The sequence below is a fragment of the Leopardus geoffroyi genome, chromosome D4, assembly GCF_018350155.1.
Source record: "Leopardus geoffroyi isolate Oge1 chromosome D4, O.geoffroyi_Oge1_pat1.0, whole genome shotgun sequence".
Classification (NCBI taxonomy): domain Eukaryota; kingdom Metazoa; phylum Chordata; class Mammalia; order Carnivora; family Felidae; genus Leopardus; species Leopardus geoffroyi.
The window spans coordinates 42,383,937-42,402,972 of NC_059342.1; the positions used below are offsets into that span (position 1 = coordinate 42,383,937).

Consider the following 19,036-nt stretch of genomic DNA (forward strand, 5'->3'; position numbering starts at 1 on the left):
TCAGGATAACGTTTATTCTGATTGCCCCTTTCAAGTGATGCCATTCTCGTGCGTTTTCATCAAGCACTTCCATTTCCAGATGGCATACAGATGCTTGGTGCACACAGGACTCAGATACTTCCTAATAACTACTTGAGAGATTTATTGAAGTTATCCTACTAGACCTACATTCAAAGTGGAATGACAAAATATCCATACTGTTGAGACAGGTAGAATTGCAGTAAAATAATGCAAACTCTGTAAGTATTATCTCACTGTTGAGATGAGAGGTAGATGGTTCAGGAATCCATGAATTTGGCTTCTTCGTGATAAGGACATCAGTTAATACCTGGGAAAATGAAAGGGAAGAAAGCTAACTTCTGCTTTGTGCCTCTACCGGGCAAGCATAGTGCCAGCGGCTTTACCTGCATATTTGCTCATTTAATTTAGTCATCATTATTTAAATCTCTGTGCTCTTTTCAGTATTTTACAGAAAAAGAAATTGAATTAAATAGTATTCTTAAGACTATTCAGCCAACACGAGAAATCTCCAAGAATAGATTTCAGATTTTTCTGACTGCCATGTGCCTACTCATTTCACCTCACCGTAATGTTAGAGAGTACCTGTTGCCTCCACTAAATAACTATACAGGTTCCTTCATATAGAAATATGAAAAAGTTTAAAAAACAAATTTGAAATTCACATGGTTAAATTCAAGGAGTTACTTTACTTTGAGAAACAGTGCATATGTAACATAAATACATCCTCTAGGAACTGAAAATTTAGCCTTGATAGGTTCATTTTGTGGGTATATCTAAATGAAGACATATTTCATGTACTCTATTTTGAACACTTAGAAGTTGTTGACTTTAATGGTATAACCCAGTAATGTTTCTATGACCTCTTCAAGAGTACAAAGCCCAGTTCTTCCATTTCGATTCTGTACAGTGCAGCCCAGAATGTTACACTATGCTACTTCAGACATAGGTCCAAACTGATTTTTTTCCTCCTGTGTAATCCCTATGCTTTGTATTAAGCGAATCATAAATCCATGGGCAGAAGCATTGATCTTACTACGATTAGTGTTTTTACACTAATTCTATGCATTTATAATTACGAAAATAAAATTTTGTTATGTATAGACTAATCCTTTTGTTGAAAAAGAAATTAAAATTCTGTAAAATTGACTCAAATATTTGTATGTGTACTAATTGACTACAGGGAAAGGAATGAAACTAATTTGACAGCAAAATTTTTGAAATTACTAAGCTTAAAAAAAATGCAGTGCGTCTGTTGAATTTACCAAGCAAACCTATTTTGTGACTTTAAGAATCCTTCCCTTTTTTCTGTTTAAATAAGTATTACAAATTAATTTATATTTACTGTTTACTTTCAAATTTCGTATTTAGATGGGCAACCTTTTATTTGCAACATTATACTCATACTTTTTAAAACTTGTGTACTTGCTTTTTTGTGTTCTACAGAGCCAAGAAAATGATGAGCTAAGAGATGCCCATGAAAAACGCAAGGAAAGGCTACAGATGTTACAGACCAACTACAGAGCAGTAAAAGAGCAATTAAAACAGTGGGAAGAAGGCAGTGGCATGTGAGTTACATAGCTCATAAAGGCATTTCCCTAAATATTAAATGGAATCGAGTAGCTTCGTATAGGTGTTTTAATGGCTTTTGTTTGATTTTAAAGAAATTACGTGGTATTCAAATCTTTCTTGTGAAGTTTTGAATAGATAATACAATAAATGAAAGCAGATAAATATGCTAGCAATAACTATAGATATTCCTATCATTTGCAGATTTCATAATGTAGGTGATTATGAATTATTGTATACACTTAAATATCAATAGAGTAGATTAGTAAAGTAGATAACTTAATGCAAAATTAGTTCATACCCAAATGATTGAAAAAGTAAATAAATAAAATAATGGCAATACAAAGTTTATAACTCTTTAATTGAAAGACCAGAGAAATATGAAATTCACATATATAGTTAAATTAACTATCTTAAAACTACTTCAACCTAGTATGCAATTTGAAAATCTTTACTATCCATCAGTTTGTTCTGCAGCTTATCTGAATGAATTGGCGGTCTCAGTTCAATTGCTCTGAACAGGTGTTCAGATCTTGGTTAGTCGTAAGTGGCTCCCCTGTTAACAGTATCAACAGAGGGCAAAGGACTGAATGAGTACAGAAAATCTACTACCCTCTCATCTTTTGAGATGGATCCTTTAGGGCAATGTTGATGATACACATTGGTCTGTTCTGTAGAGAAATACTGTTTCTAAATTGGCCAGTACAGCACTTTTACAAAATAAAAACGAAGAGTTTGTTTTATGTACAGAAAATGAAAACATAAAGGGCATTTGGCATGTTTTGTAGGTAATTGTCACGTCTAATTTTTTCTTTTGAAGAATGGAAAATGTTTCATATCACTTGTCAGTAAAGTAGTGATAAAGCAATTTGTCCTGCATTTAGCCTCTGCTCACCTAACTTTAGTAGTCACTAGAAGCGTGAAAACTACTTTCTGACATATTTACTGATGATAGCTTGTTTTAAGAGAAAGTGCATATACGGCATTCAGATTGGTTGGCAACAAATTCTAGATGAGTTGATTGCTTATAATTCTTTTTTAGAAAGTGGCCATCCTGCAATATATGTTTTATTATTACTAGAATGAATAGAGAGAAATAGACCTAAGACTGTCATATTTCTGCCTAAAAGTTTGCTTTCTGTAGTAGCAGGTTAGTCTTTTGGAAATTTTCACACAGGATTTTAATTTCTACATACTTAGGTTTGAGGAAATTCATTCCATAAATAGTGAGCTTGAATTTAGAAATTTGGTCAATATATGTTTTTAAATTTTAGGGAATATATAAATAAATTTACATTGCATTTTGAACACATTAAGGAAGAAAACAACTTCATTTTAAAAATAGGACTCCTATCAGAAAAATAAAGAGAGCAGATCCCCAACAACTTCGCCAAGAAGATTCTGATGCTGTGTGGAATGAACTGGCCTATTTCAAAAGGGAGAACCAGGAGCTAATGATTCAAAAGTGAGTTTCTTTTTTAACAACATGGACTTAGATAAACATTTGGGAGAAATTTTTTGTGGCTTAAAGGTCGTGAGAGAAATACCTTATAAAATTTGAAAATGAAATAATCTGGTTTTTGTTAATAAAAATAAAGAAAAAAAAAGGATAGCTTTTTAAATATATATATATGTATAATGCAATAACAAGTTGCACATTTGCTAGCTCTAGCCGAAACTGTATAATATGATCTAGGGATTGTGTTAATTAATGTGGCTCTCATCTGTTGGAGGTGTCGCTCTTCATTAGCTTGTATTTTAGACACTGCCGTGCTTCATTTTTGGAATGAGGTGGAGAGGGGATAACCTAGCCAGCCATCCTTGTTTGATCTCCTAGATACATACGCAATGCAGAATGCCTGAGCTCTCTTGGTTCCCTGCCCTGTCCTGCTAATCCCAGCTGAGCTCATTATGGTGTAGCCTTGCTGCTACTCTTGGAGCCAGAGCTGTCCAAGCTAATTACTGGTAGCAGCAGAACTGCCTGTTAAGGGTCTGGTATGGATCTGCTAACATGGTCCTTGGTAGTGACCTGCAAAAGACACGAGGGAATTGCTTTCTTTCTTGCTGTGCACTGCCTGTCCTTTGGGCTTAATGCTGATCCCTCCACATAGGTCTTTTAGCTGCCCTAAGTATAAAACTTGATGAAGGATACTCACATTTTAGAAAACATACAGTTTTCTTCCTTGATCTTATAATTCACAGGCTATTATATTCAGCTTGGCAAAGACAGAACACTTTTTATTTTGAAATTTAAAGGACTTAAACCAACATAATTAGCCTCTTCTGCTACTTAACTATTTTTTCATTTAGAGCTAATTTTTGACATCAAGAGCATGCAGTTTTTTTGAAAGCCTGATGTCTTTTAGATTACTAGAATTGAGCATCATATGGCATAATGCAATTAAATATCATTGAATTTTTTTAGCTGAAAATCAGACTCATACTTTATATATTATATGATAACACATGTAACTTTAGGTTACACCTTTTCCATATGATGATAAACTTTTAAGGAAATGATATGTCAGACTAAAATGTGTACTTCCAATGATCTCTTAAAGTACACTACACTCTGTTAGTGCTAAAGTCTTATGCTGATAAGAAAGTTTCTTATCTTGAAAATTATTTATAGATTTATCCAGAAATAGTCCCTGGCAATTTTTAATAGCTTTAATGAAATATAATTCACAAACCATGTGATTTGCCATAGAGAGTGCATAATTCCATGGCTTTTGGTGCATTCAAAGAGTTATACATCCACCATTGCAATAAATTTTAGAACATTCTCATTTATCCCCTCCCCCACACTGCACACCACTTAGCTGTTACTTCCCCAATTCCTCTACCACCACCACACCTTTTAGGTAACCAGTAATCTACTTTCTGTGTCTATAGGTTTACCTACTTGGGGCATTGAGAACCTCATTAGATGATGTTATAGTTTTTGCTTCAACTATCAAACACAATTTTAAAACTTCAAAAGAAGGATGTTTTTAGCCTTTCCACCATTATTTTTTCATTTCTGACCTTCCAGGTTCTCTTCTTTTATCATTTTATTTCTGTTTGAAGAGCTTCCCTTTAGATTTTCATTTAGGGTAAGTTGGCTAGCAACAAATTCTCTAATATTTCCTTTATTTAAAATGTCTTCATGTCAGCTTCATTCCAGGATATTTTCACTGATTAGAGAATTCTAGTTTAGCATTTTTTTTCTTTAGGACTTGAAAAATTTGACACTTCCATGTTTTCTGATGAAAAATACACTGTTGTTTTAATTATTCCTCTAAAGGGAGTGCATCATTCTCTTTAACTACTTCCAATCATTTTCATTTGTCTTTACTTTTCAGAAGTTTAAGTATGACCTGTCTTGGCATGGATTTCTTTTGGTTTATCCTGTTTGGGATTTTCTAAGCTTCTTGAAACTCTAGGTTTGTGCTCTTTGTCAAATTGGGAAATTTTCCTCTTTATTTCTTTAAATACTTTTTTCAGGCCCACATTCTTTTTCCTCTCCTTTCGGAATTCTATTTTCATGAATGTTAGATTTTTTAGTATTAACCTACAGGTCCCTGAATCTTTGTTCATTTTCTTTTTAAGCCTATTTTATCAGTGTCATTAAAGCTGGGTAATTTCTATTGTTCTGTCTTCAAGTTCACTGATTTTTTTCCTCTTTCATCTGCTGTTGAACCCATGCATTGAGTTTTTTACTTTGGTTTTTATAACTTTCAGTTTTAAAATTTCCATTTGATTCTTATATAATCAAATATAATCAATTTGATTTATTTGCTGAGACTTTCTATTTTATTTGTCTCAAGATCATTCGTAATTGTTTATTGGAGCATTTTAATCATGGCTACTTTAAAATCTTTGTCAAGGAGCACCTGGCTGGCTCAGTTGGTAGAGCATGTGACTCTTGTTCTCAGGGTCATGAGTTCAAGCCCCACATTGGGCATAGAGATTACTTTAAAAAAAATCCTTGCCAAGTAGTTCTAACATGTGCATTATTATCTTGGTGGTGGTATTTCTTAATTACAATTTCTCCTTCAAGTTGAGATTTTTTTGTTCTTGGTATGATGAGTGATTTTCACTTGCCTCCATTGGGAGTGTTTTGAGACTTTAGATCTTATTTAAATCTTTTATTTTAATAGATCTCTGATGATATTGTGTCTAAGGGAGAGGGTCCTATCAATACTGGGAGAAGTGATGGCGGTCTTAGCTCCTAACTTGACCCCTGCTGACACTGCATTAAAGGATGTGTGAAGGGGTGCCTCATTGTACTTGATGAGGGTAGAACTTCAGGCTTCTCGTTTGACCTTCCTTTATTGACAGAAATAGCAAGGATTTTTTTTTTTAATTCCTTTTTCCAGTGGTATATGGCGGGAATAGAGTGGTTATTGTCAGTATGATTTCTGTCCTACTTGTTTGCCCACTTCTCAGTTCCTTGGCTAGGGAGGGCAGAATTTGCTTGAGACTGTTTTTTATTTGTGTCCATTAGCATTTTGAGGTTGTGGATTTCTCTAGTACCTACTTTGAGATATTTGGGAGGAAAGAAGAAAGCCAGAGAATTTATCACTGTGGGTTGTTCTTCTACTCCTATGGTCCCTCTCGTGTCCTTCTTCTTTTCCCTGCCTTTCAGAGTTTTCTAATATTTGTTTTGTGTTATCACATTCAGGGTTTTTATATTTAACTAGTGGGATGAATAGGGATAGACATGTCTACACCTTTTTGTCAGGGACTAGAAGTATTAGCTTATTTTTCTGTGGACCAGGCAGTATTATTTTTGTGTCATACATTTGGCATCTAGTTTAATACTTAGCCCTGACTATTTAAGACTAGAACATATAAAAGAAGATGTCCTACTAAAACTACTTCCAACCAAATTTGAATAGTACTTCCAAATTCAATCTTAAAAGTTGAGTTAACTGGGGCGCCTGGGTGGCTCAGTTGGTTAAGCATCTGATTTCAGCTCAGGTCATGATCTCGCGGTCTGTGAGTTTGAGCCCCACGTCGGGCTCAGAGCCTGGAGCCTGTAGCCTGTTTCAGATTCTGTGTCTGTTTCTCTGACCCTCCCCCATTCATGCTCTGTCTCTCTCTGTCTCAAAAATAAATAAACATTTAAAAAAAAAAAAGTTGAGTTAACTTTTGAAGATCCTAATAAAAAATTGTGTGGCAGCTCTAAGTCAGTTTATAATTTCCTTTAAAATACGTTAAAGGAAATGATGCTACCACTGACCCATACTATAGTGTTTCTACCATTGAATATGGTCAGAAGTATGTTGCTGCTGTAGTATAAGAATGTGAGGACTTGAGAAATTTGCATGGAATATAGTTCCTATATTCATAAAATATATGTACTTATTAGATCATAATGATGTTATTATAGAAGACCAAGAACTTCACAATCTATGAGCTAATAAATTGGCTTGTTCCCTCAGTATTTATCTAACAAATATTCATATATTTTCATTTATTCACTATTTAAACAGTATAATTCACAGCTACACATAAGCTATGGATTGAATATACAGTGGTGTATTGAAGAATAATAATTGCAAACTCTTAATGAGATTTATTTTAGGGCCATCTGCCATGTGCCAGTGAGGTGAAACCATTCTTTGGGATGCGAGGTAGTGAGGGGCAAGGAAAGCTTGCAGAAATGCCAGGCTTACTCAGCTTTTCCACTTAGTTGAGGATGTTGCCTTACCATAACTGAGTTAGATTTATGAACCAACAAAGTCATATTAACATTCTCCTAAATGAAGAAGTTAACATTTTCCTAAAGGCAAAAATATTTGTGTACTTTATTTCTGAGTAGTGATATAAAACTATAAAAAGAGGTGCAGTTGCCACAGGATATTTAGCTTTTCTTATATTGCAAATTCAACATGTCCTTGAAGTCAAGGGAAGGTATACTGACATTCACTGGATGTTTATCTGCATCTTTGGCTAAATAAATCAGGAACTTGCAGTGGGTGGGTAATTTTGGTCTTTTTGTACTAATCCATAGCCTATATAAAAATGCTACATCTGAGTGCTCTGCTAGGTCGAGGTAAACACAGAAAAATAATATGCCACCCTTTTTTTTATCAGGACCTCATACAGCTTAACAGCAAAAACAAGCAAAAGGGTGATAAGAGCTATAAGGGGATAGTAGTGGCATAAAGTGGGGAAAATAGCATTATGATTTGTCCATTTGTCCAAACCAGAAACCTAGGGGGTTATAACTGATTTATCCCTCTATCTGACCTCCTTCTAAGAGTCTTAATGATTCCATATCACAAATATCTCTAAAATATATCTGTTTTTCCACTCTTACTATCAATGCCCTTGTCCAAAAACTACCATCATATCTTTCCTGCTCATGTAGAATAAACTTGTAAATATCTCCCTACATCCACTGTTATACCCTTGAATCCATTTTCCCCCTAATGCTGCAGGGTGATCTTTTAAAAATACATATAAGAACATAACTTTCCCTTGTTTAAAAACCTTTAGCATCTTTCCATTGCTCTTAAAATAAAAACTAAATTCTTCATAAAGCACACTTGAACATCTTGACCCCCTTCTTATCATTTCTTTCACTTTTTTGTTTCTTACCTGAAAATCAGTATGAGAATGTAAAATATTTGCAAAGAATTACTGATGCTTTTCCTATTTGATGCTGAGAATCTTGGCTGGTGAATTTGTCAGTGAAGGTGGGTAGAGTTGGGGCCAGTAGTAAAGGGGTTTAGAATTCATAATTTAAAAATTCAATTTTATTTTATAGAAGCAGGGAATTCTACCCTATATATCATAACTAAAGTCTTCTTCAATTCAATTATCTTTTGATCATTTTTCCTTAATGATAAAAAGTAGATAAGCTATAGGTCAATGGAATACCATCTCCTTTAGGTTTAAACATTAAATGTATGCTGGCCATGATGTTAAAGAATATTTTATAAAATACAATAGTAATAATTTTTAAGGAGCTAAAATCAAAATATTATGGTAGGAAAAGTTCAGTTATTTTTTTCCTTTAGCAAAGCAAGACTCCCTGTTTTCTTTCAGTGCAAATATTATTTTTCCATATATAGAAATGAGGATTAGGAACTGAATTTCTCTAACATGAGTTGGAAATAAAATTCTCAAAAAAATGTCTGCTAAATCATGACATATTTTGCAAACACATGTATTTTTGGATAACTGTTAGCACTGTAAGAATTACACATTAGTTTTATTTTAAAGCATACAACTTAGTGACATTTAGTGTATTTATAGTATTGTATAGACATGATCTTTATCTAATCCAAAGCATTTTAATCACCCTCAAAAGAGACCCCATATCCATTTAGCAGTCACTCCCAATCTGCCCATTTCTGCCTTCCTTCAGTTCCTGGCAACCACTAATCTGCTTTCTATCCCTGTAGATTTACCTATTCTGAATATTTTATATAAATGGAATCATATAATATCTGACCTTTTGCATATGGCTTCTTTCGCATAGTGTAAGGTTTTCAAGAATCACCCACATTGTAGTATGTCTCAATACATCATTCCTTTTTACAGCTAAATAATATCCCACTGTATACAATAAATATGTATTTATTCATTCATCTCTTTTTAATTTTTTTTTGTTAATGTTTATTTATTTTTGAGAGATAAAGAGACAGAGTACGAGCAGGGGAGGGACAAAAGAGAGGAAGATGCAGAATCTGAAGCAGGCTCTCGGCTCTGAGCTGTCAGCACAGAACTCAACATGGGGCTCGAACCCATGGACTGTGAGATCATGACCTGAGCCAAAGTGGGACGCTCAACCGACTGAGCTACCCAGGTTCCCCTTATTCATTCATCTCTTGTTGGCTAATTGGGTTGCTTCTACTTTTTTGCTATTATGAATAGTGCTACTATGAACATTTATGTACAACTATTGGTTTGAATACTTATTTCCAGTTCTTTGGGATATAAACCTGTGAGCAGAATTGCTAGGTCATATAGTAAGTATATGTCTAACTTTTTGAGGAACTGCCTGACTGTGTTCGTAGTGGCTACATCATTCTGTATTTTCACCAGCAATCTACAAAGATTCCATTTGCCCTCCATTCTAGTTAACACTTAGTCTTTCTTTGCAAATCTTTGCATGTGTTTTTTTTGCCATTTGTGTTGCTTTGGATAAATATCTATATAAGTCTTTTGCCATTTAAAAAAATTGGGTTCTCTTTTTGTTTTTGAGTTACAAGAGCTCTTTGCATGTTGTGGTTACTAGACACTTACAAATATTTTCTCCCATTCTGTAGGTTGTCTTTTTACTTTCATAATAGTTTCCTTTGATATACAAAGGTTTTTAATTCTATGAAGCTTGATTATTATTATTATTATTATTACTATTATTTGCTTATGCTTTTGGTGTCATACCCATATACATATCTAGCTATTACCGAATCCAAGGTCATAAAGATTTACCTCCATGTTTTCTACTATGTGTTTATAGTTTTAACTCATACTTAGATCTTTGGTCCATATTACAGCTTTGACAAACAGGCTATATGATCACATGTAAAAGTTATAATGTGATGAATTAATAAGATAAGAATTTAAATGTATCAGTCCTTGAGAAATCAATTCAACATCAAACAGTACAGGCTATCATAAGCCAAGTGCAAATGAGAATATGAGTTCTGGAGTATTAGTATAATCAAGGCTTGTACAAGTTATCAGTGTCTGTTGGAAGGCAACAGATTTCAAGGCTATGTGGAAACAAGTTTTGAATCTCACTTACTTTAAGACTGAGAATTGGAGACAAGAAATTCAGCCACTGATGTTGGATACATAAGGAAGGAAACTCATTTACATATTGAGTCTTCATAAGTAAGAGTGAGAAGTTTCAGAACAAGATCAGCATGCAACCTAATTCATTGCTGTTAGAGCACCGAAGCCTAGGGTCCCTCATCGACCTGATCTCTAGTATGTTACTAGTACATGATGCAACTTGAGGCCTATAGATAGGCTTTAAAAACACTCATGATTCTGTTAAGGTACTGGGGTCTGGAAGCAAGTAAACTATTATAGCTAAGTAAATAAAATGTGGAAAAATAAAGGACTTTTAAACTATGGAGTTTTATAATATTAGTTACATAGTACTGAATCTGTGACCTTTTGTATTGTGGTGCTTTCAGTCATTAATTCAATAAATTTGCTGGGCACTGGAAGTAAAATATTGAGCAGAACACGAACATTCTGGCCTCACAGGCCTTCGGTTTATTGGAGAACATAAATAATAATCAATAAACACACAAATATATAATTACAAATTTGATTGATATGAAGATAAAGCTTTGCTGTGCCTTTCCGTGTTTGCATCTTCCCTGATTCTTTCCATTTTTCCCCTTTGTCTTTAGCCCGATGGATCTGGCTAAAATATACAGTAAAACCTTGGATTGCGAGTAACTTGTTCTGTGAGTGTTCCATAAGATCAGCAAACATTTCTAATAAATTTTAACTTGATAAATGACTGATGTCTTGTAATACGAGTAATACGTGACACCAAATGTCACATAATCACAACTGAGACAATGGTTCTTCTCTCTCTCTCTCTCTGCGGGATTGGGGGTGATTGTCTCCCATGCTCTGATGCTCAATCTCAGGCCACGGTGTTTGGCAGAAATCAATGGTTTTTCAAGTGTCCACAACTGGTGCTAGTGTATTTTTTGTCACTTCAAAGCACCTATGGACAGTCCTTTGCTTTTCCATACAAAAGTAAGCTTAGGAATGCTTTGCTTCATTCTAGGTCAGGCTGCCTGCAGACGTAGACCCATTCCTCTGCTGCCTTATTGCCAATTACATTAAATATAGTATATGACAAGAGTTTATTTGTACTGTAGTCAACATCCATGCGAACATACACAATGGCTCCCATGTAGAAAAAGGTTGAAAAGAAAGGCGGTAAGAAGAAGGAGATGATTATGATGGAAGTTAAGAAGGAAATCATTGAGACGTACTATCGAGGTATGCAAGTGGCTGAAATTGCAAGGTTTTATAAGTCTATGTCTGCATCTTGTCTGCAGAGGAGGAAGAGAAAAAGGTGGAAGGATCCATTCACTTCAAATGAGATTAAGGCGATGTGTAAAATGTGGGAAGCAGTGCAAAATTTTGTAAAAAAGCACCACTCAAATAAGTCTGTAGCAGTGCGAGTGATGAATCTGTTTAATGATAATACAATGTCATATTTCTGTGAAATCCTCAAAAGGAGTCAAAAGTAAGTGTCATTGGATAGGTTCCTTGTTAAAGTTGCACGAAAAGAGAAAGATTCCATTGAGCCAATAGATAGCAGTGATTCCATCAGTGATAGTGAAAGTTGTTCTACACAATAACCCTCCTCTCTCTTATCTCCCCCACACTAACCATGAAGGTTTTCAAAGGTAAGTGCAGGTTAATTTGTTTATTTTTCTTTATATTTTGTATTTTCTTTATTATTTTGTATGGTAAGACAGTATTGTAATCATTTTTATATGAATATTTTTGGGTTGTAGAACGAATCTTCTGAGTTTCCATTATTTCTTATGGGTAAATTTGCTTTGATATACAAGTGCTTTGGATTACAAGCATGTTTCCGGAACGAATTATGCTCGCAAACCCAGGTTTTACTGTACTTTTGTTTGTGGTGTTACCAACCTAAATTGGGGGATATATATTTTTTATTGTGGCAAAATTTACATCACATGAAACTTACCATTATAACCATTTTTAGGTGTACAGTTAAGTCCCATTAAATATGCTCACATTGTTGTCCTGCCACCACCACCATCCATGTTTAGGACTTTTCATTTTCTCAAAATGAAACTGTACCCATTAAATAATAGCTCCCCATTCCCCCTTCTCTCAGCTCTTATCTTTTTCTCCTTTTGTCTCTATGAATTTGCCTATTCTAGGTATCCTATAGAAAATGGAATCATATGTTTTTCTTTATGTGTCTGGTTTATTTCATTTGTCATAATGTCTTCCAAGTATTTCCATGTTGTAGTATGTGTCACAATTTCTTTCCTTTTTAAGGCTGAATAATACTATGGTATGTATATACCATATTGTGTTCATCCATTCATCCACTGATAGATATTTGTGTTTTTTACATCTTTCAGCAATTATATTTTTCTTGTATTGTCATTGTATTTTACTGTACAATTAGCAAGAATGTTAGTTAAGAGAAAATATTTTGTGTCCGTTGGCAGATATTCACTGATGTAAGTGGCAAGTATATTTTGGAGTTTTATTTTCTTACTCTTGAGATTAACTTTTAATATTGATACCTTAAACTATTTTCATATATTTGAGACTGTATACACATGGTATTTGTTCTTTGAGGTCATCTGTTTTACTCCATTCTGGCTGCTATTACAAAATAATGCAGACTGTATAGCTTATAAGCAACAGAGATTTATTTCTCATAGTTCTAGAGGCTGGAAGTCTGGATCAGGGTGCCAGCATTGTCTGGCAAGGGCCTTCTTTCATGTTGCAGATATCTTGTCTTATCCTTATATGACTGAAGAGGTGAGGGAGCTCTCTGGGGGTTCTTTTTTAGAGGCACTAATCCCATTCATGAGGGTTTCACATGACCTAAGAACATCCCAAAGTTCTGACCTCCTAACACCATCATCTTTGGAGGTTAGAATTTCAACATGAATTTTAGAGGAACACAAACATTCAGGTCATAGTATGATACATATAGTATTTTTAATTTGATTGTTACCTTAATTTTCATACATTTTAGGCACAATATATATAATGTTTTTAAAATTACCTAAAGAATTAATAGTATTTACTAAAAGATCACATAGTGTATCTTAAGTGTTTAGTGAATAATCATTTGATTTTTCTGAAAAAAAAAACCCATAAAAATTACTCTCTTTAAATGTATTTTGTCATACTAACAGTTTATGTTCTTTAAACAACAAAACTGGAAGTATCACAGTTCCAGACTTCCAGTTATATTAGAAAGCTATAGCAATCTAAACAGTATGGTAGAGGCGTAAAAATAGACACATAGATTGGTGCATCTGGCTGGCTCAGTCAGTAGATCATGTGACTCTTGATCTTGGGTCCTAAGGTTTGAGCCTCACATTGGATGTAGAGATTACTTAAAAAGAAAAAAAAGAGGAGCGCTTGGGCAGCTCAATTGGTTAAGCATCTGACTTCGAATCAGTTCATGATCTCATGATGCGTGAAGTTCAAGCCCCACATGGGGCTCTCTGCTGTTGGCATAAAGCCTACTTCAGATCCTCTGTCCCCTTCTCTCTCTCTGCCCTTCCCCCACTCATTATCCTCTCTCTTTCTCTCTTAATAAATAGTAATCTTAAAAAATACCTACTGGGGCGCCTGGGTGGCGCAGTCGGTTAGGCGTCCGACTTCAGCCAGGTCACGATCTCGCGGTCCGTGAGTTCGAGCCCCGCATCAGGCTCTGGGCTGATGGCTCAGAGCCTGGAGCCTGTTTCCGATTCTGTGTCTCCCTCTCTCTCTGCCCCTCCCCCGTTCATGCTCTGTCTCTCTCTGTCCCAAAAATGAATAAACGTTGAAAAAAAAAATTAAAAAAAAAAAAAAAATACCTACTAAGAAAGAAAAATGCAGACAGAATAGAAATAGAATAGAAAACCCAGAAATAAACCCAAAGTTATATGGTCAATTAATCTTTGACAAAGGAGGAATGAATATACAATGGGAAAAAGACAGTGTCTTCAACAAATGGTGTAGAGAAAACAGGGCAGCAACATGCAAAAGAATAAAACTGGACCAATTTCTTACGCCATACACAAAAATAAACTCAAAATGGACTAAAAACCTAAATGTGAGACCTGAAACCATAAAAATCATCGAAAAGAGCACTGGCAGTAATTACTGTGACATCAGCCAATAGCAACATTTTTCTAGGTACGTCTCTTGAGGCAAGAGAAACAAAAGTGAAAGTAAACTATTGGGACTACATAAAAATAAAAATCTTCTGCACAGCAAAGGAAACAAACAAAACTAAAAGGCAACCTACAGAATAGAAGAAGATATTTGCAAATGACGTATCTGATAAAGGGTTAGTATCTAAAATATATAAAGAGTTGATACAACTCACCCAAAAAATAACCCAATTAAAAAATGGGCCGAAGACGTGAACAGGCATTTCTCCAAAGAAGACATACAGATGGCCAGTGGACATATGAAAAGATGCTGAACATCACTCATCAGCAAGGAAATGCAAAACAAAACTACAATAAGATACCTTTCAGAATGGCTAAAGTCAAAAACCCAAGAAACAACAGGTGTTGGGGAGGATGTGGAGAAAAAGTAACCCTCATGCACTGTTGATAGGAATGCAAACTGGTGCAACCAGTGTGGAAAACAGTATGGAAAGTCTTCAAAAAGTTAAAAATAGAACTACCATATGATTCAGTAATTACTACTAGGTATTTACCCAAAACATACAAAAACACTAATTCAAAGTGATACATGCACCTCTGTGTTTATTATAGCATTATTTACAGTAACCAAGATATGGAAGCGTGTCCACTGATAGATGATTGGGCAGAGAGAATTGGTGTGTGTATATTTATATGTACATACACACACACAATGGAATATTATTCAGCTGTAAAAAAAAGAATGAAGGTGCGCGTGGGTGGCAAAGTCAGTTTAGCGTCCGACTCTTGATCTCAACTCAGGTCATGATCTCACAGTTCATGAGTTTGAGTCCCACATCCAGTTCTGCACTGATGGTGTGGAGCCTGCTTGGGATTTTGTCTCTCCTTCTCTCTGCCCCTCCACTGCTTGTTCTTTCTCTCTCCCTCTCAAATAAATAAACTTAAAAAATTAAAAAAAAAAAACTAATGAGGGGGCCTGGGTGGTTCAGTTGGTTAAGCGTTTGACTTCAGCTCAGGTCATGATCCCGTGGTTTGTAGGTTCAAGCCTCACATCGGGCTCTCCACTGACAGTACGGAGCCTGCTTGGGATTCTCTCTGTCTCTCTTTCTCTCTGTCTCTCTCTCTCTCTCTCTCCCTCCCTCCCTCCCTCCCTCCCTCCCTCTCTCTCCCTCTCTCTCTCTGCCTCCCAGCACCCCCCTCTCTCTCCCTCTCTCTGTCTCAAAATAAATAAATAAAAGTTAAAAATAAAAAATCTTGCCATTTGCAACGACATGGATAGAGCTAGAGAGTATAATGCTAAGTGAAATAAGTCAGAGAAAGACAAATACCATATAATTTCACTCATGTGGAATTTAAGAAACAAAACAAATGAGCAAAGGGAAAAAAAAAAAAGAGAGAACAAGAAAACTTAACTATAGAGAACAAACTGATGGTTACCAGAAGAGAGATGGGTTGTGGGATGGGTGAAATAGGGGATGGGGATTAAAGAGTACACTTGATCCTGATGAGCACTGAATAATGTATAGAATTGCAGAATCAGTATATTGTACACCTGAAACTAATATAACACTGTATGTTAACTACACTGGAATTACAATGAAAAAATCTAAAAACCAACCAAACAAACAAACAAAATCCTTTCTTTAGGGCAAATAGTTTCATCAAGTATGTTGAGTTTGAACATCTGAATTAAATGGTAATGACCGTATGTAGGTACCAATTTTTTAAAATTTATTTATTTTGAATAGAGCAGGCATGCAAGCAGGGAGAGGCAGAGAGAGAGGAGAGAGAGAATCCAAAGCAGGTTCTGTGCTATCAGTGCAGAGCCCAACATGGGGCTTGATTCCACAAACCATGAGATCATGACCTGAGCCCAAACCAAGAGTCAGGCACTTAACCAACTGATCCACTCAGGCGCCCATATAAATATCATTTTTTATTTTGAATGATACAGATAACTAATACAAAGTGTTTACCCCTTCTTAAAACTATCTCAGGCTTTTGAATGGTTTGTTTTCATTGTAGATCAGTTGCTTTTTAGTATTTAAAAGAAATAAATAGTATTGGAGTACCTGGGTGGCTCAGTCGGTTGAGCATCCAACATCAGCTCAGGTCATGATCTTGTGCTTTGTGGGTCACAAAGCCCTGTTTTGGGCTCTATGCTGACAGTGCTGACCCTGGAGCCTGCTTTGGATTCTGTGTCTCCCTCTCTCTCTGCCCCTGCCCCACTTGCTCTCGGTCTCTCTCTCTCTCTCTCTCTCTCTCTCTCTCTCTCTCTCTCTCAAAGATAAATAGGAAGGAAAGGAAAGGAAAAGAAAGGAAAGGAAAGGAAAGGAAAGGAAAGGAAAGGAAAGGAAAGGAAAGGAAAGGAGGAAGGAAGGAAAGAAAGAAGAAAGAAAGAAACAATCATAAGTTTCATATACAGATTTCCTCCAGTTACATGGGGTACAGTAATTACTGTGTGGATGAGTGTATGTGTGTGTGCCCCTCCCATCAATCTGTAACCTACCTGAGAAGCTACAAATGTAATCCTAGGATCGTAATTTTTAAAGTTCTTATATTAAAAAATATGTAAGTATACCCATCAAACTGTAAACATCAATTTTTTAATAAATAATCTTAGTGAGGAAAAGCAGGGACTATTTTTTAATAGTTATATGAAGTATAAATGTAAAATGTATTTTTAATATATAGATATTATATTTATTTTTTAATGTTATATTTTAAATCTTTTAATAAAATAAAATATAAATTATAATAAATTATAAATATATTGTTGAATATATAACATTTTAGAGCTGCTGTGTCTTCCTAGTAAGTCATTTCTTTGATCATTATGTAATAACAATCTTTATCTTTAATATTACTTTTTTTTCTTAGTCTGTATTTTATTTTTTATTCTCCTTTTAAAAATCCTTTTCTTGGGGCGCCTGGGTGATGCAGTCAGTTGAGCATCCAACTCTTGATTTTGGCTCAGGTCATGATCCCCGGGTTTGTGAGATTGAGCCCTGCCTTGGGCTCTGCACTGATAGTATGGAGCCTGCTTGGGATTCTCTCTCTGTTCCTCCTCTGCTTGTGCTCTCTCAAAATAAATAAACAAACATTTTTTAGTCCTTTTCTTCCCTTAGATTTGAGTACATGTTGTTCATTTCTTTTTTGACTTCTTCTGATTTATACATTTTATGTTTTCCATTCTTTAAATGCTTTTTCTTGAAATTATATATCTCTTTAAAAAATTGGTTTTTATTTTTAAATTTTTATTTATTTATTTTTTTATTTGAGGGAGGGAGGGAGAGAGAGAGAGAGAGAGAGCTAGCTAGCTAGCTGCATGCACAAACAGAGAAGGGCCAGAGGAAAAGAAAATCCCAAGCAGGCTCCACACTCAGCTTGGAGCCTGACCTGGGGCTCGATCCCACAACCCTGAGATCATGACCTGAGCTGAAATTAAGAGTTGGACGCTCAACCAACTGATCCACCCTGGTGCCCTGAAATTATAAACTGTTTATTTGGCAAACTAAAGTTCATTAGTACTTATATCCTCACCAACAGTACAGGGTTCTTAAAATACTTTAACACTGACCCTTCTCTTGATCTTATATCATTTTATTTTTCAGATTTTAGTTCTACCATATTCTATTTCTGCCTTCACTTAGCTATTGTTATGATGGCTTCACATGATAAATATTTACTTCCATGTACACATTTACAAATGTTTTTAATCATCACTGCCTATTTTGTTTCATATGTTGACTTTGAAGGGTCTTTTTCCACCTAAATGAAATAGTTCTTTCATCTAGGATCTATGAGTAGTAAGCCTTTGAACGTTGAAAATATTACTTATTTTTCTTCTGCTTTTTTTGTTTGTTTCTGTGAGAAGTCTGTTGTCACTCCAAAGTTCTTTAGTTGTTAATTAACATTTCTTCTCAATATGGTTGATTTTAAGATTGTCTTTTTCTTTGGTATCCTACAGTGTTCCTGTGTTTCTAACCATGAATATAGTTTTATTTTTGTGATACTCTCTTAATCTACTAATTCACATTTTTCATCAGCTCTCAATTTTCAGCCATTGTATTTTGAATATTAATTTCACTCTTTCTCAATTCTCTCCTTGAAAATTTCTATTAGATGCTTTTTGGGCTTCTTATTCAAACACACTTTATATATTGTTACTGTCTTCCTCCTTTTTGTTTCTTTGTGTTGTCTATAATTTTACCAGCTTTCATTAGCTTTGTGTGCTATTTAACACATTCATTAGTTTGTAATGAATTATGTTTTTTAAAATAAACGTTTGTTACCTCTTTTTCCTTTTTATCAACATTTTCAAAACTCTAATTTTATAAAAACTCATTTTAAATTTTTCTGTTGTTTCATTTTCCTTATTGTGCATTCTCCTTTATTGGGTGGGGTGATATGTAGACTGTCATTCATGTCATGACCTGAGCTGATATCAAGAGAAGAGTTAGACATTTAACCAACTGAGTCACCCAGGCACCCCTAGGCTTACCTGTTTTAATGGAACAAAATAAGCTCAGATATTCCTATTTCACTCAGAAAATTTTTGTTTGCAAGCTTACTACAGTTAG

At 34.9% G+C, this 19,036-nt stretch overlaps 1 protein-coding gene across 2 annotated transcripts in view; it reads left to right on the top strand.

Moving 5' to 3' along the window:
- Positions 1–19,036, top strand: part of CNTLN (centlein) — a 310,623-nt gene that overhangs the window by 166,005 nt on the left and 125,582 nt on the right. For both annotated transcript variants that reach the window (XM_045470092.1, XM_045470093.1), the window contains exons 11-12: positions 1,465–1,586; positions 2,933–3,052. In XM_045470092.1, the coding sequence (XP_045326048.1) occupies positions 1,465–1,586; positions 2,933–3,052 (242 nt within the window). The remainder of the gene's footprint in view (positions 1–1,464; positions 1,587–2,932; positions 3,053–19,036) is intronic.